The 23,342-nt window shown below is 42.0% G+C and overlaps 1 protein-coding gene across 1 annotated transcript in view; it reads left to right on the top strand.

The window, feature by feature from the left end:
* The window catches only part of grin3a (glutamate receptor, ionotropic, N-methyl-D-aspartate 3A), a gene marked incomplete at its 5' end in the record, with an annotated part of 81,385 nt that overhangs the window by 15,360 nt on the left and 42,683 nt on the right, over positions 1 to 23,342 (top strand). Inside the window, one exon of the mRNA XM_080420223.1 lies at positions 4,809 to 5,548. Within this exon, the coding sequence (XP_080276349.1) occupies positions 4,809 to 5,548 (740 nt within the window). The remainder of the gene's footprint in view (positions 1 to 4,808; positions 5,549 to 23,342) is intronic.

The raw sequence follows: 23,342 nt of genomic DNA on the forward strand, positions 1-23,342 counted from the left end.
CCATGTTGTGACACGCCAATCCATGTTGTGCAAATCGCTGTATTTATGTAAACTATAACGTCACCAGGTCCCAGCCCTACTATTATGAGAAGTGTGAAAATAATGTTCTGTTCATTATGAAAGTGTGGCGGGACAAATTAGACCATGGCGGCCTGCCATAGTCTAGGAGGACAAGTAATTAATGGGAAACACTGAATATGATGAGACTAGTAAATGCCTGTCTAATTAAATTAGATTAAATGTATTGATCTCCAAGGGGAAATTCTAGTGTTACAGTTGCCAAGAAAATAAAAAAAAGGTACAGAATGTGCACAAGAAAAAAAAATACAATCTTATGGAACAGAAGATCTGGTTATTAAAACAATACAGTCCCAATTCATGTAGAGGTAGTTCCCATTGGGTGGGTGGGGTCCGTCACCCTCTCCCTGATGGAGTGCAGACCATTGATTATTGGTAGCTGACAACCAATAATCCTCTCAACAGAGCAGACTACACATTGAAGCCTGGTCTTGTAGAGTGAGGAGTCGAGGTATAACAAGACGATGATGGACTCTATGGTGGCTGAGGAGAACTTCACTGGGATGGCCTTGTGGGATCTGTCAGTTGAGCTTCAACTGACCAAGCTTCCTCAGCTCGTGCAGGAAGAACTTGAGCCACTTGGTGGTGTTGATCTCAAGGTTGTTATGTGTGCACCATCCTCCATTTGAAGGAAGGAGGACTCGTTGTTTTTAGAGAAGACAACCACTACAGTTGTGTCAGGATTTTGGTGGATGTGTCAGGAGTTAGGCTACATTTGTTTGTGTAGAGTAAGACGGGTGAGAGAACACGGGACTCCCTCTTCCTTTTGTGTGTTGCCCACGTGGCGACTAAACCCTAACCTTTAACTTAACCAAAACTATGCCTAACCCTAACCCTAACCTCACAAACACTATGCCTAACCCTAACCTCACAGAAACTATGCCTAGACCTAACCTCAAAACCACGTCGACCTGGGAGAAACACCGGGAAAAGACAGAATCAGACAGAGAACACAGCCCTGGAGGCACGTACCTGTGCTGATGGACATTGTAGTCGTTGTGTGTGTGTGTATGTGTGTGTGTGTGTGTCTCTCATACAGATGGAGGCACAGTCTCATGCTAGTTAGGTGCTAGTTAGTGATCCATTGACAGGTGTTGGAGGGTACGGCAACTGGGTGGGCCTGTTGCGGTGCAACTCTGGGTATGAAGAAGTAGTTACGGCTTTATTGTCAAACCAACTGTGGAATGCATTTGCATACAATTGCTACACAGGCACTGAAAGTATTGCGCGGCACCAGCACATCACCTCGATGCCTGACCTGGGATCACCTTTACTGCAATTTTGTAGCAATCAGAAAACCTTAATTTGGAGCAACCACTGTCTGGTGCGAGTAGGCCAGTGGTTGGTCGACAGATTTCAAACATCAGTTCTGCTTAAAGATCCATGGCATAAGATCCATTTTCATCACTACGAAACTGTCCAATCTTGTTTTCTGTTGTACTTCTGGACAACCGAGACTGTGGGTGGCATCATGATTTCTGTCTTGTCCTTAAAAATCATTAAACAACTCACAGCGATGATGTCTTGTGTTTGACAAGAATGTGGACATCAAAACAGGATACACGCTCATAGAATATATATTTTAAGTCATTCATGGAGAGAACAGACAGACTTTTCAGCCCCAGGCCTTCATTAGTGTCATGCCAAAACTGTGACTCACACAAGGCTGAGGTCCCCAAACGGCTTTGTGAAAACTGCTGTGCAGCTAGCTGGGATTTCAAGGGAATGTTGGATGTTGGAGAGTCTTGCGTGAATGGCCATGATATGAGTCCAGATATTGTCATTGGATTCATCAGTGGCTTAATCTTTAACTAAGAAGTAAGAGACATTCCTTTTTAACCCATTAAGACCGGGAACGCATCTGTGTCATTTTAAGATTTCTTTGGCTATTCAAAAATAGCAGATGTACAAGCTCATAGCGCGGCACCGAGTGCTGCGCTATGAGCTTGTAGATTTGTTATTAAAAAAAAAAAAAAAAAAAAAAAACGTGCAAATCTTTGAATATATAGTATATATATATATATTTAATTCTGTTTTTTTTTAAACAGTTAGGATTTAGAAGACATTTGTAGAATCCCCAGAAGCAAAGATTAGACTTACAAATGTCCTCTTAATGTGTTTTTTCAAAGATTTGCACACATTTTTCACGATTTTCCCCAAAAATAGCAGATCTACAAGCTCATAGCGAGGCACTCGGTGCCGCGCTATGAGCTTTTATATCTGCTATTTTTGAATAGCCCAAAGAAATCTAAAAATGACAGAGACATGTTCCCGGTTTGAATGGGTTAAATTATGATGTTTATGTTGTTCTCCACTTTACATATAATTAATAGTATAAATAAGATTCTCCACTTTACTTGTCGGTGCATAAAGAGCAACAAGTAATTAAAATGTCTCAACAATGTATACTTAATTAATATGCAAAGTATGCGGATAAAGTCTGATGAGAATCACTAGACATCTGCATAATGATAGAGAGTGAATAGATATATTCTACTCTAAAGGGACATAGTTAAGCCCTACTCCCTGCTCCGGTAGCTGATTCCCAGGTTGACTGTGCACATTTTGTATATGAAGTATAGCCCCTTTCAGAGGTAAGATCAGAGCTGGCAACCGGAACCTCACTAAAAATGACAGAGAATTTCTGTAGACTCTGAGCCCTGCAAAAGTACCTATTGTGTGATTATGACGCGGCCAAATTAAAATGATGGTCATGCTGGCTAAGGGGATGGCCTGCCAGAGCAGCTGCAGAATGATAGTATAGGAGAAATGTGTGTGTGTGTGTGTGTGTGTGTGTGTGTGTGTGTGTGTGTGTGTGTGTGTGTGTGTGTGTGTGTGTGTGTGTGTGTGTGTGTGTGTGTGTGTGTGGTTTTAAACGTGGTTTTGTGCTTAGTACATTGATTTATTATTTCCTTTATTTTATTTTTTATATCTTATTTCCTCATTTTATAACAACTTATCAATTTTGTCAAGCCAAAATTTGACAGTACTCATCCTGTCAACAGCTCATTAATTTTACATAATTGCTTCATGGTTTTGGTGGTCATATCATCTGCATTAAATTAAAAGTATTGCTGAAAAGAATTGTGGAAACACTGCCTACAGTTCAATAAAGTACGTCCAAAAGATGTGTTGTCAAGGTACCAACAAAGACGGAATAGAATGAAAACGAAAATAAATAAATAATCATAAACATAACATATGATTATATCAGTGAATTCGTCTCGCAGAAATAAGCTTTTGCTATCAATGTATCAGTTTGGCGAGCGGGGAATACAAAGCACTCATTCTTGACACCGAAATCAATTCTTCATAATTCATAAGTTTGGCTGCGGCTTTTGTTGAGAGAGCAAAAAATGTGTTTGAACGAACCTTTTGAAACTGAAGAGGCAGGGTGTTTTCTGTAAGGGCCGGTCGATCCATACAGTGTGTAAGTGATATCAATTTCCATGCAGATAAAGGTAACACTGTTCTTGATGTGTATAATGATATTCATGGGTGCAGGTAAGCCAGTGGAGTTTGAAATCCATTATATGCAGCGAACTGTGTGTGTTCTTCTTCACTTTTAAAGCAACGAAGGTGAATTTTTACGCAGAATTGGTTAAAATTGTCTTTCTTTCTTTCTTTCTTTCTTTCTTTCTTTCCATGTGAATCCCATTATCTCTCTATCTCTTCTCTTTGTTTCTTTTTTACCCACAATGCTCCTACATCCTACCACTTCTTCACACCTCTGTCTTCTTACCCCAAAAACAACCTTCTGCTCTTCTCCATTTTGCCCATGTCGGCCGCCTTAATCTCTAATCTCTAATCTCTCCTGCTACCACTATTTTACATTTTCCATCCGTACTAACCGGTTATACTTCTCTTCTCTTCTCTTCTCTTCTCTTCTCTTCTCTTCTCTTCTCTTCTCTTCTCTTCTCTTCTCTTCTCTTCTCTTCTCTTCTCTTCTCTTCACTCTTTGTCATTGTCCTATCCAATTCCCCCTACTCCATTCTCCCCGCCGCCTCTCTTTCATCTCTATCCTTTCCCAAATCCGTCCCCCATTTGTCCCCATCTCTTTATCCATTGTTCTCTCTCTCCTCTCTTCTCCTCCCCACACACTCCACCTCTCCCTGGCCTCCCTCCCGTCTCCAAAACACAAAAATCACTCTACCATTTCCCTCCCTCCTTCTCTCCTTTCATCCTCCCGAATCCACCTACACCATCTTTCCACTTCACAACCTTCATCTTACCCTCCTCTCCTCTTTGCACTTCCATTTCTTTTCCCAAATTCACCTCACCTGCCCCCCCCCCCCCACACACACCCCTCTACCTTCGCTTCATCCTCTTTAACCTTTGCTACCTATTCCTATTCCTCTCTCTTTCTCCCCTCTCACTTCTGCCTTCATATATCCCCACTTTCATGGCACCTACACTCATATTTATCTTCCTTCTATCTCTCTCTCTCTCTCTCCCCTCTCCCCATTCCACTCGTCCACCTTTTATCGCCTCTCTCCTCCATCCATCTTGTTCTTCCTTTTCTCCCGTCTCTGTCATTCTCTCCCTTCTCGCACCATTCCATTTCTCCTCCACCCTTCTTTATCATCCCTCTCTCCTCTACGGTCTATACGCCCCAAACCGTATCCTTTTTCACGTTCCCTGTGTGTTCATTTCTTCCATTCCCTCTCTCCGCCACTCACTCGGTCCACTACCTTTCCTCTTCCACCCTCTACCCCCATTCACCCTGCCAGAACCCCCTCCATTTCCAGTTGGCCATGCGGACAGCGGAGGCTCCACCGGCGCGTCTCCTCTACTCCCTGCTGATGATGAATGGCTGGTGGGACCTCAGCGTTCTCCTCTGCCAGGAGTGGAACGTGGCCGAGTTCCTTTTCCTCATCAAGAACAACACTCGTTTTCACCTGGGTGCCCTGGTCAACCTGACTGCTGTTTCATCCGCTGCGACCGGGTCCTCTGGGTCTTCCTCGTCATCATCGCCAGCGACAGCATCAGATACATCATTGTCGTCGTCCTCGGCCTCTTTCCCTTACTTCTCCTCCGCCGCGTCCTCCTCATCTCCTTCCTCTCCCTCCTCGTCGAAGTCGGACCAGCAGCAGGTCCTCATAAAGCAGCTGGAGGCCCTGCGGGACTCGGGCACCAGGGCCGTGATCACGTTCGGGTGCGAGATCCGCGAGGTGCGACGCCTCTGGACGCTGACCGCCAGGATGTCGCTCCCGGACTTTCACTGGGTCCTCGGGGACAGCCAGAACGTGGTGGAGCTGAGGACAGAGGGGCTGCCCCTGGGGCTGCTGGCGCACGGGCTGATGGGCTCCCCGACTTTGGACCATTACGTGCAGGACTCCCTGGAGCTGGTGGCGCGGGCGGTGGGAACCGCGGCTCGAGAGAACCCGGCCCTGGCGCTCATACCCGGCACCACCAACTGCATGGATGTACAGGAGAGCAAAAGCAACAACTCAGGGACATACCTGGCCAGGTAAGACGTTCAATCAACGAGATCATAACATGCTTGCATAAGCACAGGTGCTTGGATAGATCAGTGGTTCTCAACCTTTTCAGGCCTTGACCCCCCAAAATAATCATATTTGAACTGGGGACCCCCCACCCTGATTCCACAGATAAATATTGTGAAAATAGCAGATCTACAAGTTCACAACGCCTTGCAATGCGAGGCGTTGTGAGCTTGTAGATCGGCTATTTTCAAAATGTTTGCCTCTTTCTTATATTATTTGACAATTTGGCCAATGTTTCACCAGTTTTCATAGTATAGTTTGTTGTTGTTACTTTTGATAAATGCTATTTTATTTATTTACATGTTTTATTTATTTATTAGGTATCAAAAAGGTCTTAAAAGTCCTTAAATTGTCTCTTCACTGTCATCTGGGGACCCCCCAAAAATCATGTGGGGACCCCCCTGGGTGTCCCGGCCCACAGGTTGAGAACCACTGGGATAGATGATGTCTCTCTCTCTCTTCTGTCTTTTGCTCCTCCTCTCTGTCTCTCTTTTTCTCTGTCTCAGTCGAACAACACACAACTGACATGACGGCTGGTAAACGCTACAGCAAAACTGCATATATGTGTACCACTCTCCTAAGCACTCACACTCACACTCACATGCACACACACACACACACACACACACACACACACACACGTGCACACAGCTTTCTGACTGTAGCGATGTGATGGCAGAATAATGTGTTGAATTGCATTTAGCAGCAGCACTGTGAAGTGTGTAGCTCTGCTGCATTCCACTTCTACACAGCGGGGAGATATGAGCTATGAGACCGCGATCAGCGCCGATCACACACCACTGCATTACAATTAGAGTCTGACCTTTCCTACTGTGATCCTCTCCCCAAAAAACACTCGAATCAGCAGAACAAACGTCCCAGAAGTACCTTCCTCTCCAGGAACAGGATTTATTTGGAAGCCGTAAGGTTGGAGTGCTGATGGAGAACCCTGCCAGGTGTTTATGCTCTGTTTAGTACAGTATAAGCTGCTTATAAAGGGTTGCTTTGATTGATCTGTGAGAGTTTTTATAGACTGGAGAACTTCAGACCAGGAGGAAGCAAGACCTTTTGTTCTCACACTCGAGCTTTTAGAGATTTTGGAGATTACATTTTGTGCTGAATTGTTGATTTTGTGGATTTATGTATTCCACTATTCTTTGTCCATTATATCTATCGTTAGCTAGTGTAATACATTCTTTTCCACTTGGGGGTATAATACATTTTTATGGCATCTTAGAATAGCCCTGTCTGTGACCTTGTAAATCAAAACAAAGCACGAGAGAGGTTTACTTTGAACAGATTAAGCTTGGTGAATAGAGCAGAATACTAACACTATTAAGTTTAGGGAGGTGTAATTCCTCATAAAAAAACAACAGTATATGTAGTCATTCTAGTCTAAGGTGCTTTGTAACAAAGCACCCACAAACGGAAACAATAGAATTTGTATGTTTATCTTCCTGCGTATGAGTCCAGTGTCCAACTTCAAACTGTTATACATGCTGTGGGAATTGGTTGTCAGCCACAGGCAGCCCTAGGAAAGGTATACGTAGGTATGAGATAATAACACTTGATAAAGATATCAGGGCATGCTGGGGAATAGGAAAGTTGGTTGTGAATGTGTGTCACACACAGTATTATTCTCTGCCTGAAATATTATTTTCTCTGTCAAGCCTCAGGCCTGTTTAGTAGGAGATGCAGAAAGCACCGTTCTCAGTGTACTGCTGTCCTTTGCACTTCTTTAAAAGTGGGCCAAATTGCATTTAGAGGTATGCATTTAAATGTTGACTTATTCTTCTGTTTGCTGTTTCAGTAATCCTGGATAAAAACACCAGCCATAAGCATATTAAAGTAAATAAATACGCAATAGGAATAGATAGGCACGGTGTGACAGTTGATTTGTATGAACATGCTGGCAGCAGGAGACTAGGATTGGAGAAGTAGGCTCATAACAAGAATGTTGCTGATTCAAATCCCAGAACAAAGTTAATTGATCTTGAGACTAAATTAATTAGAGATGCTGTTACCCTCTTCACCCTCAGTGCCTCCTGTCAACATTGTCTTGAGCAAGGCATTTAACGTGTGTGTGTGTGTGTGTGTGTGTGTGTGTGTGTGTGTGTGTGTGTGTGTGTGTGTGTGTGTGTGTGTGTGTGTGTGTGTGTGTGTGTGTGTGTGTGTGTGTGTGTGTGTGTGTGTGTGTGTGTGTGTGTGTGTGTGAGACCCTCACTCCCAGTACATTGATGTTCCCCAGATGCTGCTGTAAATGATCAATGTTTAAGTCAATATGTGTCTGGATTCATAAGGGCTAAAAGGACAGGAGGGAGTCCAGCTGGCTAAGCCTATTGTTGCTCATACCACCTGCAAACAAACTGGCAGTATTCACCACGCATCTCTCCACAACTTATTCTCTCATGCATCATTATAATGACATTTAAAAGCATGTCTGTCTGTGTTGCGACTATGCACAAGGCCTGTGTTACGTTAACAGAAAGCTATGCCTTTTCCTGTTATTTCTGACAATCTTAATTGAGTAAATCATAATTACCAATGAAATGGTTACAAATTAATTAATATAATTAATTAAATGATATAATTAAATATTAGAACAATAGATGGGGGAGGGGAGTGAGTTTGAGTGGGGAGTGGCATGCCGCGTAAACCATTCAAAGGGGCAGGTGACTGGCTACATACAAGTGCTAAATACTTAGTGATTGATTTGTTGATAGCTTAATAACAGCTTGTCTTACTTGAGCATCCAGGATATATATTTTACTCTCAATTCTTATAATCTTGGTGCGGGGGATTTTCCTTTTAGGGTGGCTAAAACCCTATGGGAGGTGGAAAACATTTATCTATGCAGGAAATACCGTGGCGTTCTAGAAAACACGGTATCATTATTATTAGGTTTTCCCCCACGTTTTAACAAAATATTGAAATGAGATTGAATGACATTTAAATTAAGACCAAAAGTAAAACTCGTTGGAACGTGTAGATTTTCACTTCCTGGAACCCTGTTGTTGTTGTTGTTTTGCCAGACCCTGGTCCATTACTGAGTGAGTGATTGACTGTTTGAGTCCACATTGTTGAAACACACGTGTGACTGACAATCACTATGTGTACTGTACAAACTGGGATGTGCAGACACCCCAGTATTGTGCTTTTCCAACTCAAGTTATCGACACAGCAACGCATTTCATGATCCCACAACCAGTGATGTCCAGGTTGTTTTCTTCAGTTCAAACTGGTGATGGACAGTAACCAAACTTGTATTATGGAATGTCATGGCTCAGGAATGTGGCCACTTGGAAAACACCATTGTGTTTTCCAAATGGTGACAGAGTTTAATCAGACCACTTTATATGTCCTTCTGCCTCCATTTCTTTTAACTAGAGCATCTCTCTCTCTCTCTCTCTCTCTCTCTCTCTCTCTCTCTCTCTCTCTCTCTCTCTCTCTCTCTCTCTCTCTCTCTCTCTCTCTCTTATTTTTTGGGGGTGAACTGTCCCTTTAGTAACATTAATCACACAGAAAGATCTGACTGAAGTGGTTCATCAATAGCAAATAAAGGCAGAAAGAGGTGAATATAACAAACATTAAGAACAAGTTTCTTCACCAAGCCATATAGCCTAAGGGCATCACTATTCACTACACACCGTTTTTGTTTGGTTTACCCATGTCAGACACAGGGGACATAAGAGATTGTACAAGATGCAACTTATGTCAAAGGTTCGGAGGTCACCGTGGTGCTGAACTGAAAACAAGTTGCTCTTCACCACATGAAAGTTCATGCAAGTCAAATTAAATGTTTGAAAACGGTTGCGAGCATAGTTTTGCCTCGGGGCTGTCAGACATTTAAACCCATTGCACCCACGCAACTTGGGTTTAGAGCTAACTATTCTGCTGAATGTTGCTACTTCCTTGAAGTCATCAACGCTAGTCTCGATAAAGGAGTGTGTTGTGGGTGTAGGGTATTTCTGGATCTGTACAAGGCCTTTGATATGGTCAGCTCAATGCTCCTCTAAATTCCTCTAAAATATTTGTCGAAATTGAAACTCTCTGTTGACCCATTAAGACCTGATGCCGATTCTACAAATGCCTTCTAACAGTTTTCTGAAAAACCTATGTTAGTCAGTGGTTCTCAAACCTTTTCATGTCAAGGACCCCTCAAGGATTTGGCTCTTCAAAATATTTTGTTCCAGGGACCCCCAGAAGCAAATTTGAGTTAAACATTTTCACTTTAAAAAATGTATATATTAAAAACAAATCTAAAATAGCAGATCTACAAGCTCGCAGCACGGCACGATGTGATGTGCTGTGAGCTTGTAGATCTGCTATTTTTGAAACTTTAAACATATTAGGGATTCATTAGCAGCAGTTGAGGCCTCTAAGACATCATATGAATGCTATATGATTTTTTTTGTTCTTATTATTTTCATTACTGCATATCATGTTGGTCTCCAGCTAATAAGCCGTGAAAGTTCTTGACAGGAAATGATTGCAGTATCATCATTGTGATATACTTGACAAACATAAAATGTTGAGCGTTGACAATTAATTTTGTATGACATCCGTTTTGTGCCTAAGATAATCCATAGTGCTTTGTTGAGCAACACTCAGTAGAAACCTCTTATCTCCATATTACAACTTCTTATGTTTTTTCCTAGATCTTTTTTCCTCGTAGATCTGCTATTTTTGAATTAGAATTCTGAAGAGTAAAGGTCCTTACACACCGGGGCGATTTTTTTCATGCGAATAATACGTTCTTTTTTTAAACCTTATAAAGTCAATGCAAGCTTCCACACCAGTTTCGCGGAGCGAAAAAAGCGTCTTTTAATTATTCGGAACGAGTCCGAATTTTGCGTATATTCGCATATTCGCCGGTGTGTAACCGCCTTAACAGTTTCCACCCAACAGCATCGAAATGGGCAGAGCTTCAAGGTCTGCTTCAAGGGGAGACTACAGCGGCCCTAAACAAGGCTTGCACACTGAGCCTTTTATTTTAAAGCCATTAAATAATGGAATAAACTCCCAGTCAATCTGAAAACCTGTACAGATTACCATATTTTCTCCCGTTAGGCAAAAAAATAAAGCAACCAGTCTTGTCAGCATTCATTTTCATATTCGTTTTTATAACTCTGAGTCTGTGTACAGCATGTGTTGCCTAGGTGGTGTTTGGTTTGTTGTATTACGCTTTGTGTTTGGTCCAGCTGTGTGTGTGTGCATGCCGTGTGTGTGCCTGGCTACCGGCAGAGATGTTAGGTTAAAGGGATAGTTCACCCCCAAAATGACTTCTTTTTCTATCAATTAGTCACCCCATGGAGACTTGAATTCATGGATACTGTTTCGTTTTCGTCGCATTCCTAAGCCAAAAATGTTATGACTGGCAGCGGTTCCGGTAGGAGACACAAAGAGTCTCCTCTGTGTCTCCTACCGGAACCACTGCCTGGTTGGTCATCAAATTCTTGGCCTAGGAATGTGACAAAAACAAACAAATATCCATGAATCCATGAATGAAAGTCTCCATGGGGTGACTAATCGATTATTGGTCCATTTATTGTAGAGAGGGTAGGTTTTGCACTTTCTTTTATTGTTTCTGTTCACCTGCCCAGGTTTACAGGTGGGAATGAGCTAGTACTGTAGTCACGCTTGAGATCAATATTATGTACATTGTCCCTGATACATAAACTACTACATTAAATTGAATGAATGATTGGAAATGTAGAGATGCAGATTCAGTTAAGTGAAGCGTGGCTTGCTTCCTGATCTAAGGCCCACCCACTTGTAGGCCAATATTCACACGTTGAATGAATGACCCTCCCGACAGATGAAGTAGCGCAGCTAGGAATCCTTTCTTGAGAGATTACATGCAGACTGATGCAGAGTCCCAGCACTCTGGGTCATAACATCACGTTCTGTGTTTCAAAACCAACATCAAGTGACTTGATGTTGTCAGGCCTCCACAAATCCTCAGAACAGCTTCAAAGTGCCTTGGCATAGATTGTAGTAAGTCTCTGGAAGTCTACTGGAGTGATGTAACGCCATTCTAACAAAAGATATTCCCTCATTTGGTGTTTTTCTGATGATGGTAGAGAGCGCTGTCTAACGCGTTTGATTGGGTTGAAATCGCGAAGGCCATAGCATATGATTCATGTAATGTTCATACTCATCAAAGTATCCGTGACCCTCCCTCGTGGCCTGAGGGAGCTTTGTCATCATGGAAGAGACCAGTCCCATCAGGATAGATGCGTTTCATCATAGGATAAAGGTGATCACTCTTTGTATTGATTTGCAGTGACCCGGCCTTCCCTCTAAAAGGAGAAGTGACCAAACCATGCCAGCAAAATGCCCCCCACAGCATAACAGAGCCACTGGACCCCCCTCACTGTAAGTGTCAAGCATCAAGGCGTGTACCGTTTTCTTAGTGTATGCCACCAGTGGTGGAAAGTACATTTACTCAAGTACTGTACTTGAGTACAATGTTGAGGTATTTTACTTTACTGGAGTATTTCCAATTTTCTGTACTTTTACTTCTACTCCACTACAATTATTCGAAAACTTAAAGCAGTTCGAGGCAGGTCCAATTTTTTTTTTTAGCAACCTCTGCTGGTCACTACCGTCATTGCAGGTCCATTGCTGAGTCCAGCATTACCCAGAATTCCATTTGTTTTCACCAGAAGGCGGAAGCGTTTCAAAAAGCGTTCTTTTAATTGTTTTATACTATCTACGGATCGTTTCTCTTAGCCAGTGGGGCTTTAGTTACCGTGAGCTGTGCTTTCTTTTGCTGTTGTTTTTCCATCTTCAAATCCTATAATACCATAAAAACAGCGTGAGATTCCTTTTTGTTAATAGCGCGCTAGTTCCTGGCCAAACAGGAAACCGGTGCATTTCCGTTTCCGGCCGGATGACGTCATTTTCGCAGGAAGGGTGCCCCACCACCGTTTCAATAGAAAATATGTTTATAAAAGGCTTTCGGGGGTGTTGTGGGTGTTGTGGGTGTTGTGAAACATTTGCCACTCACAAAAGATATACAATTTAACTTTAGTTTTTTTGTAAGTTAACTAGTATAGCTTTAAGTAACCATTGTAGATTTTGATTATTACAAAACACACATTACTAACTTCAGCTTCAATACATTTTGGCCATTTAAAAATAGCAGAAATACAAGCTCACAATGCAAAAAAAAACTTTAAATTAACTACCTACAAAACAATTAACAAACCATTTTACCTCCCTAGTACCCGGGCGACAGAAAAGGAAACGTCGCGATGCGACGCATTGTGAGCTTGTGGATAATATGGTGAAAGATGACTCATCTGACCATATCACTTTTGGCTTTTGCACCGCTGAAGTCTCAGATGTGAATTTGTCTTTGTAATGAGGGCTTTATGCACTATAATCCTACTATAACGTCCCTCTCTAGTTGTCGATGTACTGTTCTTGCTGACACGGTATGATCATGTCCCGCATTGATTCTCAGTCACTCTGAGCATCAGCATTTTTATACATGCCACAGAGCATGATGTTTAAACCCACATAAACCCTATACTTAATTTACCTCATTCTCAAGGGCTCTATACGAGGTCCTTTTTCCAAGTTTTCACTCTTCACTTGGAAAAAGGTGATATGTCAGAAATTAGTGCCATGATGTGACATACTGTATCAGATTATGTGACTGTAAGCAATGATATTAGGGTTATGATTATGTTATACCGGGTAGAATTTATCTTGATTCTCAGTCACTCTTAGCATCAGCATTTTTATACATGCCACAGAGCATGGTGTTTAAAACCCACATAAACCCTATACTTAATTTACCACATTCTCAAGGGATCTTTACGAGGTCCCCTGCTGTGTTCACGCTTCACTAAATATCTTTGCAGAAAATTGTCGATCTTGCTACTTTTGCTTTTTTGGGCACATTTTATGCTACATTTTAACCCCAGGATAGGAATGCTATGGGCTTATTAGTTGTATGATGCATTACACCTGTGTGTATGCGTCTGAATTCATTATTTTTCCTCACTGATTTAGTCAGGTTTTTTGTATTTACTTTGTCACCAGTCAAGTGTATGTTGTTCCACATTGACATATTTTGATTTGTGTCAAAGTCAAACTGCTGAATTTCTTCCCTCCCCATACATGGATAAGTGCCAAAGTGCCAAAATGGCAGTACTGTAGATTGTGTAATGTAATGAGGCTCGCTGAGGGAGACAGCCATTAAATCAGGTGCACCCTCACCCAGAGAATCCCTAGGCACCAAGTTTTCAACGCTGTCTACTTGAGGACAACAATAATTTGTGTTGCTTCTCAAAACAATGTCCATCAACAACAATGACTGTGCTGCAAATGTATCATAACTGTATCGGTAAGCTGCAAATGTGTCATAAGTTTGGCAAAATAGCAGTGGTGTAAAGTAACTAAGTACATTTACTCAAGTACTGTACAAATTTGAGGTATTTTTTTTACTTCACTGGAGTATTTCCAATTTTCTGTACGTTTACAATTACTTGAATCACTTTAGTTACTAGTTACTTTGTAGATTTTGATTATTATTGCAAAACATATATTAACCACTTCAGCCCTACATATATTTCGGCCATTTGAAAATAGCCGATCTACAAGCTCACAATGCGTCGCACGACACATTGTGAGCTTGTAGATCTGCTATTTTCAAAAGATTAGTCTAATGGGACATTCTGCATAATGAGTACCGTACTTACTTTTGGTACTTTGAGTACATTTTGAAACCAATACTTTTGTACTTTTACTCAAGTTCCGGACTTTTACTTGTAACAGAGTATTTCTACATTGCAGAATTGATACTTTTACTTAAGTAACAAATGTGAGTACTTTTTCCACCACTGCAAAATAGACATTAAATAGGCCCTCCTGTTGAATGAAAACAGAGAGAATACAGATGAGAGAGAAAGTAAAAACATACAAGTGATTCTGGATCTGCTACTGTATATATCTACTGCTAAGTGATGTCTCTTTTTCGCACCAGAGACTGATATTCTGCATCTTTCATATTTCCTTTTATGAGCATTCACCTTATATATACAGTATCTGATAGTGTTGTCCTGTTTTGTGACCTTTTCCCCTCTTTGTTTCTTTTTCTGTCCTGTCTGACTATTTTGTGCAACCGCAAAACATTTGGAGCTTGTACTGAAGATTTGTTACACCTCTGATCTTGTGATGTGACAAAAGATGTCAAATCACAACAGATGCAGCCGTGTTGAAAGAAGGGCTTCCATGCTGGAAGACGAGCGGTGTGTATGGAGATGTGTTAGGAAGACAAGTGGTTCTCTATAAAAACTTCAACAATGTCCCTCGAGAAAACACAAAACAAAACCAGGTGGTTAGAAGAGACACTGGCAAATACAGAGCTGGGTTTGGCATAAACCACGAGGGTGGTGAGTCAAAGACGCAGAAGCACGTATCAGTTGACTGGTAAAGCATATTTCGCAATAAAACATTCATACAGGCTGTATTATTTTCAAGCATTATGACTATCAACAAGACCAAGAGTCTAAGAGACCAAATGGACAAATCTTAAGCAATCTGACCATTGGATTTTGAGATAAATTATTTTGTTTGCAAGTGGAAATTTTGGTCTTCGGCTGGTACTAGAGGAAACGCTGTGGGGTCACCAAAAGTACTAGGGTTCGTCTTCATTCTCCAGGGAGCATGAATATGCTGAGCAGGTTTCACGGTAATCCGCCCGTTCGATGTTTATACAATTGTGTTTAAGTGGAAAATATGACCTACTGTAATGGTGGTGGTGCTATAGCCTCGCGTGGCCAGACAATAACTAGGGCAAAATGCAATGCAATTTTGCAATGGCAGATTCGTCTGGAACCAGGCTAGTGGTGCTAGAGGAAAGGCCATGGCATTACCAAAATCTGTCCAGGGAACATGAAGGTGAATAATGAATTCCATGGCAATCCAGCCAGTGTTTTTTTTAGATCACTTAAATGGTCAGTATTTATTCATATCTGAATAATCCCAGAGTTTGATCCACGGCTCCTCCTGATATTGTGTCCTTGAGCAACATATAAATGCGGTAATGATCTGGATCTGAAAATGAAGTGACAAATATTAACAGTCTCTTGGGTTTTCCCTTTTTTCTGCAGTATCAATATGGACCAAACTGAAATGTAATGAGAAAAAGTAATTTGTTGCAAACCTACATTCACTTTTCTCCACCTTCTGTAGTGCCAAGATCCAAAATGCATTACTTAGAGCCAGATACCCTTTTCTTTTATGCCAAATGGATTGCACAACTATTTTTGCCAACAATCTCATGAACAAATCAGACCTTGTAGTTTGTTGTACAAACTACGGAGGGTGGAGAAAGCGACAGAAACAGGAGCACCTTATTTAAGATGCTATCAGTGGACAAAGTGATGAACGTAGACAGTAAATGGCAGGTAGAATGACAAGTAGGGGAGTTGTGGTTGGAGAAATTCCTACCCTGACATTAAATCCAGCAAGATAGCTGGAATAACTGACATGATACGGAGATTGGCTGGCATCAGAAAATGATAACACTGGCAGGAGGAAATGGCAGGGGGGGGCAGGGGGTTGTAGAAAATGCCGGCTGGTCGTTTGAACTAGTCCCAGCGTGAGAGACTCTGCAGCAGGAACCAAGTGTTGTCACCAGGAATTGACAAATGCAGAGACAGCATGGCAGCTGGTGGCAGGTAGACTGTCTGGCCTGTCAACAGATTCAGTCTGATTTTCTGCCCGAGCCTGTGAACAGAGGTTGTAGGTACAAGTGGAATATTGGAAAACAGGGTGGCCAAGTCATTAGAGCGACTGTCCCATTCATTAAAAGGTCCCAGGTTTAATCCCTGCCTTGTGTCCTTGACCAAGACACGCACAGAATGCATGTTGGTCTGGATAAGAGCTTGAACTACGTGACTAAAATGTAAATGGAGATGGAGCCGTCACTTACCAATACACAGGAAGAAAAGTGACTGTCCCCTGTGCAAATATAGGCGAGCGCCATTTAAGTAAATGAACAAAATCTAGCTGACACTTTAAGGAGGAGGGGTGGTGATTGGCAATTATATTACCACAAGCAGCTTGCCTGGCTTTACCATGGTTATTGTGCTAACAAGCGACGTGTCTATCAATGTTTCCAGGTTTTGGTACCCAGCATTGACCGGGTTGTTGTGTTGGTTAAATAGGCTCTCCCTCTGTCTCCTTCTATCATTCGCTCTGCCTCTCTCTCTCTCTCTGCCTCTCTCTCTCTCTCTCTCTCTCTCTCTCTCTCTCTCTCTCTCTCTCTCTCTCTCTCTCTCCCTCTGCCTCTGCCTCTCTCTCTCTCGCTCTCGCTCTCGCTCTCTTTCTCTTTCTCTCTCTCTCTCTCTCTCTCTCTCTCTCTCTCTCTCTCTCTCTCTCTCTCTCTCGCTCTCTCTCTGTTTCACCTGTACAGTCCACAAAAACGGTTTCTGATAACTTTTTAGGTGAGAAATTACCCAGACAATTGCTCAATACTGATTAATTTCACATTTGATTTACAATGACTGTGTTATTAACAGCGTTCAGGAGCCGTGTAGGGCTGTCCGTCATGACTCAATGACATATTCATGCTAGTGACAATTCTTTCTGGCCAATCAGTGGTCTGCAGTGTGTTACCTTTTGATGTGTCTCATTTGGAACCTTGCCTGAGGTGATGCCAAAAAAGTACCAGGCGCCAGATACTTTTTGCCTGATGGAAAAGAAAAAGTCGAGTAGAGTTGTATCGAGTTCAACCTAAAAGCCCTGCTAGCAGCTTTATAGAGACTGTGCTATTCCTTACACCCAACTGTAAATGGCTGAAGAGTGGTGAGGCCATGAGGCCCAAAAAGCATTAGGGATCATCATGCAGTCTGTAATATTATTACATTATGAGATAGTGTGTGTGCAAAGATGACATTTTGGCCCCAGGGTGGTGCGATAGGAAATGTCATAGGTTAGGGTTCATCCTCCAGGGAGCGTGGATGCACTCGGCAAGTTTCAGGGCAATCTGCCCTTTAGATTTTAGAGAAAACCACAAGTCTGCAAGTAGAAAGTTTGGCCTAAGGGTGGTGCTAGAGGAAAGGCCATGGGGTCACCAAAAGCAATGGTTCGTTGGAGTTCATTCATGCTGAGCACATGAGGTTTTGTGAGCAATTTGCCCATTAGTTTTTAAGATGCTGTGGAATTGGAAACTGTGGCCTAATGGTGGCGCTGTGTGATCTGGTTCATTGTTACTTGGGGCCAACATGGTGGATAGACAGACATACGGGTGGATGGATGGATGGGTCCACCCATCCATCCAATGTTTTTTCTTTTGTCTTTTTTTTATTGTCAGTGGTAGGCTATATACTTCTGTGATGACACGATTCCCCTCAAAGCATCACTAAAGTGCTCTCGCTGCCTGTGAGCGAAAGTTTGTTGTGTTTTGTCTTACTTTCTACTCCTCTATGCACTTGAAAATGCCCCTTGTTTATTTGTTTATTAAAAAGGGTCCCCATTAGTTGTTGTTAGTTGTTGCCAATGCCACCAGGCAGCTACGTAGTCCTCCTGCGGTCTGAAGTCCAGGCCCGGTGCCAGAGTATCAGTGAGGGGGCTTTTGAAAAACCAAAGGGGGTGACATAACACAAAGTATTCCACGTAAAACCACAACAATAACAACAACAACATGCAGCCTCTTGTGGCACACGCACCAAGCTCAGCGCCAGAAGAAAATACAGTTTGTTACATCTCCCTCCATGCAACAATCCATGGAGGGACACAAAACATTTGATTATACTGTATGTCTAACAACAATAACAAAGACTGCTTCCAGTGGTGGAAAGTAACTAAGTACATTTACTCAAGTACTGTACTTCAGTACAATTTTGAGGTATTTTTTACTTTACTGGAGTATTCCCAATTTTCAATAATTGTACTTCTACTGCACTACATTTCAATTTTGATTATTATTACAAAACCACTTCAGACCTATATATATATAATTTGGCAATTTGAAAATAGCTGATCTACAAGCTCACAACGCGTCACAAAGCGACATGTTGTGAGCTTGTAGATCTGCTATTTTTTTAACTTTTGGTACTGTACAGTAAGTATATTTTGATGCCAATACTTTTGTACTTTTGCTCAAGTAAATTTTGAATACCAAACTTGTACTTGTAAATATTTCTACAATAGGGTATTTATACTTTTACTTAAGTAAAACATGTGAGCACTCCTTCCATCACTGACTGCTTCAAACAGTGCACCACAGGTACCGTACATAGATAAAACTCAGATAACTTAATGTCATGTCAAAATGTTAAATTGCTTTTGCAAGCACAAATATATACTATTTACTTATATAACATAGCCCTAGAATGGCAGATTACATTACTCTCCTCACACAGCCACAGAAAGCACAATGCATTTTTTGTGAAGGGATTCAGTGCTCATACATAAATACATACAGCAGTAAGTAGACTGTGGTGCTGAAAGCTTTTGGTAACATGGAATCATTTACAATGTTCTTTATCAATAACGTGGCTTATTTCAGCTTTTATACAAAGATGTTTAAACTTGTTGATAGCAGTGTGACTCCATTGTTGTTACTGTATCTGTCACTGCATAATATGAGTTTGTAAGTATCTTGAAGGTTTCTTGACAGCTACAGTAAGCTTGACATGAATACTGAGCCAAGGCTGAATTGCAACAGGTACTTCATAAAACCATTGACAAAACCTTTCACTAACAGGTCAGACACTTGCAGAAACCTATTCTATTTCACCAAACCTAGTGATATATTTCAATTACAGTATACATTACAGATTGTATCTATAAATAGAACAGCAACACCTGTATTATTTCAACCTGTCTGTTTACAGGATGTGTGTACACGCTGCTGCCCTGACATTATGCCATTAAGCCAGGGAGAAGGGCTGATAATAAGCCTTGCCCAACAGACTGAGAAAGCTGTTGGAGAGTGGCTGGGAAGGTAGCAGGTAGACAGGTTGTGGGGGGGCGAGATAGAATGAGAGAGAGAGAGAGATACAGAATGAGAGAGAGCGAGAGAGAAAGAGAATGACATAGAATGAGAGAGAGAGCATGAAATAGATAGATAGAGAGATGACAGACAGGGAGGGGGAGAGAATGAAACACCTTAGACTGAAAGAGGCAGACAGACAGATTGGGGTGGGAGAGAGAGGAAGATACTTTCACTTAATCGTCGTATAGTGGCAACACCTGGAGACGCTCAGATGACCTACAGGGGGATAGGGGCCATAAAGATAAGATGCCGCATGGGAACATTTCATTTGGCTTATCTTAATCATGTTTTGTTTCCACCATTGACAATCCTTGACAGGAATCTTGTTTTTAGAGTGACGCCTATGCAGCCCAGTTAAACAAAATCTTTTGGCCCGCAGACTTTATAAAGACAGAATAATGCTATGTAATGAATGACTCGGCAGAGGTCTTAAATATTCACTGCAGCATTAAAAGTTAATGTTCCCTGCTTGGTGGAAGTGGGCATTGATTTATCAAGGAAGAACACCATGGATGAAGTTATTACAATACCGAAACACGTTGGTCCAGTTTGGGACAAGATAGATGTAGCATTACTTAACAATGCAGACGAAATATCATTACAGCTGGTAATGATATATACTTAGACTGTAAGTAAGTCGATTTTAAGTATCCTACTTATATGCTTCTTATGAGGTAGAGGGATAAGCACAACTAATAACGGCTGTGGGAGCTGTAGTGTTAAAATACAGACAGCTGCACTAACAAGCTCACTGCTCAAAAAACAAAATCACAGCTCAAAACTCTCTTATCAGGGAGTGTGCGTGGGTGGGTGCGCGTGTGTGTGTGTGCATGTGTGTGCGTGTGTGTGTGTGCCAACTGTCCCCAAATTGGTAAGCTCTTTTTTTGGGGGGGGGAGGGGTGATATTCTTTTGGCTTTGTTTAATGATAGTATACAGTATACAGACAGAAAATGGGGAGAGAGAGAGACGGGGAGTGACACGCAGCAAAGCTCGTCGGGATCGGGACTCGAACCCGCGACACGCCGTCAGACTGCAATGAGCCTAGGTGCCCGGACCGCTACGCCAGCCGTCCGGGGCAAGCAAGCTCTTGCTTTGAAAGATTTCTTTGCAAGGCAAAGTTTATTTGTCTGGCACATTTCAACAACAAGGCAATTCAAAGTGCTTTACATAAAACAGTAAGCATTAAGACACAGCATGAACCACATAAACACATACAACATGTAAAAGAAAATAAGAAATTACAGTGCAGAAGAAAATTACAGTGCAGAATAACTAATATTAGTATCAGATCACTGGTTCTCCACGTGGGGTCCAGAGAACCCCAGGGGTCTTTGAGGGGGTTCCAGGGGGTCCCCAGCTAAATTATTAGATAGTTAGGAACCGAATTGAACTTTTCGGATTTGATTCTACAGTGATTGGGTCAGAGATTTAGAAGAAGAAAAAAGAAAGAAAATGGGGGTCTGTGGACTAATGCCTATCAAACTTCGGGTCCTTGAAATTAAAAAAGGTTGAGAATCAATGCATTAGGTAGATGAGACAGCTTTGGCGTAACCTCCACTTTTTAGATTATAAGATAGGGGAGGTATAAGACCTTTCATAGTGATCATCATTAGTTGCCTTCCATAACGCTGTGTGGAACTGCGCATGATTGAGAGTGTGGGGTAATTTGTTATTGTGTGCATCCATTTATCAACCACACACATACACTGAGTAGACACACACACACATGCATTATCATTTATCAACACAACCACATACACACGCCATCATTTATCAAGTCAGCACTGACGTACAGTCTCTCTCACACACACACACACACGCACACACACACACACGCACGCGCGCGCGCGCGCGCGCACACACACACGCACACGCACACACACAGTATTGCAAACTAAAACAAAACATCCAATAACTGACCTTATCTTATCATTTGACGCTGGGATCTGACTACTTGCGTGGCCATGTAGTCCCGTACGTATCTCTGACCCTTGTTCCCAGTCAGTCAGGATGATCTATTAAACTGGCACGACCGGCAGCCCGAAGGGGTCCGATCTGGTTCGATCTGAAAAAACTACACAACAGCAAAAAAAAACACTACCATGTATTACCCTTTGTTACGTACTGTATATGTAGCCGGTCTGATGCCACCCTCGGTACTAGCCACTATGTGCTCTCTATCCCCCCCTGATGTCTGGATCTCCTCGTCAGCAGCTTGTTGGGTAAACCATGGGTCTTCAACAGGGGTCCGGGACCGCCCGGGAACCTCTGTTGAAGACCCATGGTTTACACAACAATGCTGTAATTTTCTTCAGAGTTACTACAGAATGTCCGCCAAACCTTTGTGTGAAAGGAACTTTTTTGTTTCATTTACATTAACAACTTGAACCCTATCATCCCTATTCTAATCTGGGGGGGAACATTACCCGAAAATATATATATATATTATTTTTTTTCGCCGAATTTTGGTTCGGTGTAGATGGAAAAAAGAGCAGACCAAGTATAGAGCCAAAAGTATTTGATAAATTTGACCAAGCATTGAGGGTTTAAGTGATTAAATGCCTGAAAACATTAACATGAATCCAACATAGCCTATTACACAATGTTGTGGGGGTCCCTCCCTGTGTCATCTCTCTCTCAGCTAAGGGGTCTTTGGCCTAAAAAACACACCTGTAAAGTGTAAACAGTATGATGAGCTGTAGGGGGGTGCTATGGGGGGTCGGCGACCCCTTAGTTCTGGCGCTGGCTGGGGGGCTGGGAGCTCCACATGCACGCGCGAGCACGCACCGTCAGCTGCGGTCTTAACACCTTAAAGTTTAAACAATAGCCTCTCAAGGTTCGCGCCGTCAGCGGCGAGCCGTTCTCAATAGCGTCTACCTGGCTGCTTTGCATAACATTAGGCTACTCGAAAAAAGCCATGGACTTGAATTGAATGTGTACATTCCTCTCACAATGAGAGACAACAGTCTCTGCACTGCAGAGTGTGAAGGGGATCGCTTAGAAGAGGACCCAGTTCTCTGAGACAGGACAAAGACAAGTTGTCTGATTATTTTAAGTACTTATGTGTGGGTGAGTCTATGTAAAGGGCTTTTATATAAAACTAAAAGGAAAATAAAATAATTAATTAATTGAAACAAAAATAAAAACAACAAATTAACAATGCAACTAAATAATAAGATATAAATACATAAAAAATCACATGTTGAATACAGTATTTCAACTAGCACTGAGCTGATTGGCTATGTGCACATGCGTGCACGTGTGCGTGCACGTGACGTCAGAAAATATAGCCCCCCTAGTTCAAAAATCCACAGCTCATCACTGAGTATAACAATAGATGGTTACCCACCTGCTTTGTATAAAGACCACTAGGGTACTCAGGCTGTAGCCAATCTGAGACTGTTTGCTGCTGTGGTTGAAAATGCTGTCCAGGAAAACTAAAGTTGACGTAAATAATCAGAATCAGAATATTGTGACGTCACAGGTTTACAGGTGTAAAGAAGTGGGTGATTTTTGTTTGTTTGTTTTGTTTTGAGTCTGATATTCAATGCTCGCAACAAGTGACTATGGCAAAAGAATACAACGACACTACGACTCTATGAGAAATGACAAAAGCATGACACGTTTGCAGGAAGACACAGAATGACTGGAAAACTGCAATCCATATTCGCCAAAAGCCGGGAGACTCCTGTCAAGGCTAGCGATATTATTGCCCATAATAACTGCTGTGTCAAAA

This window comes from Gymnoscopelus braueri (genome assembly GCF_963280865.1).
Source record: "Gymnoscopelus braueri genome assembly, chromosome: 22".
In the NCBI taxonomy this organism is placed as follows: domain Eukaryota; kingdom Metazoa; phylum Chordata; class Actinopteri; order Myctophiformes; family Myctophidae; genus Gymnoscopelus; species Gymnoscopelus braueri.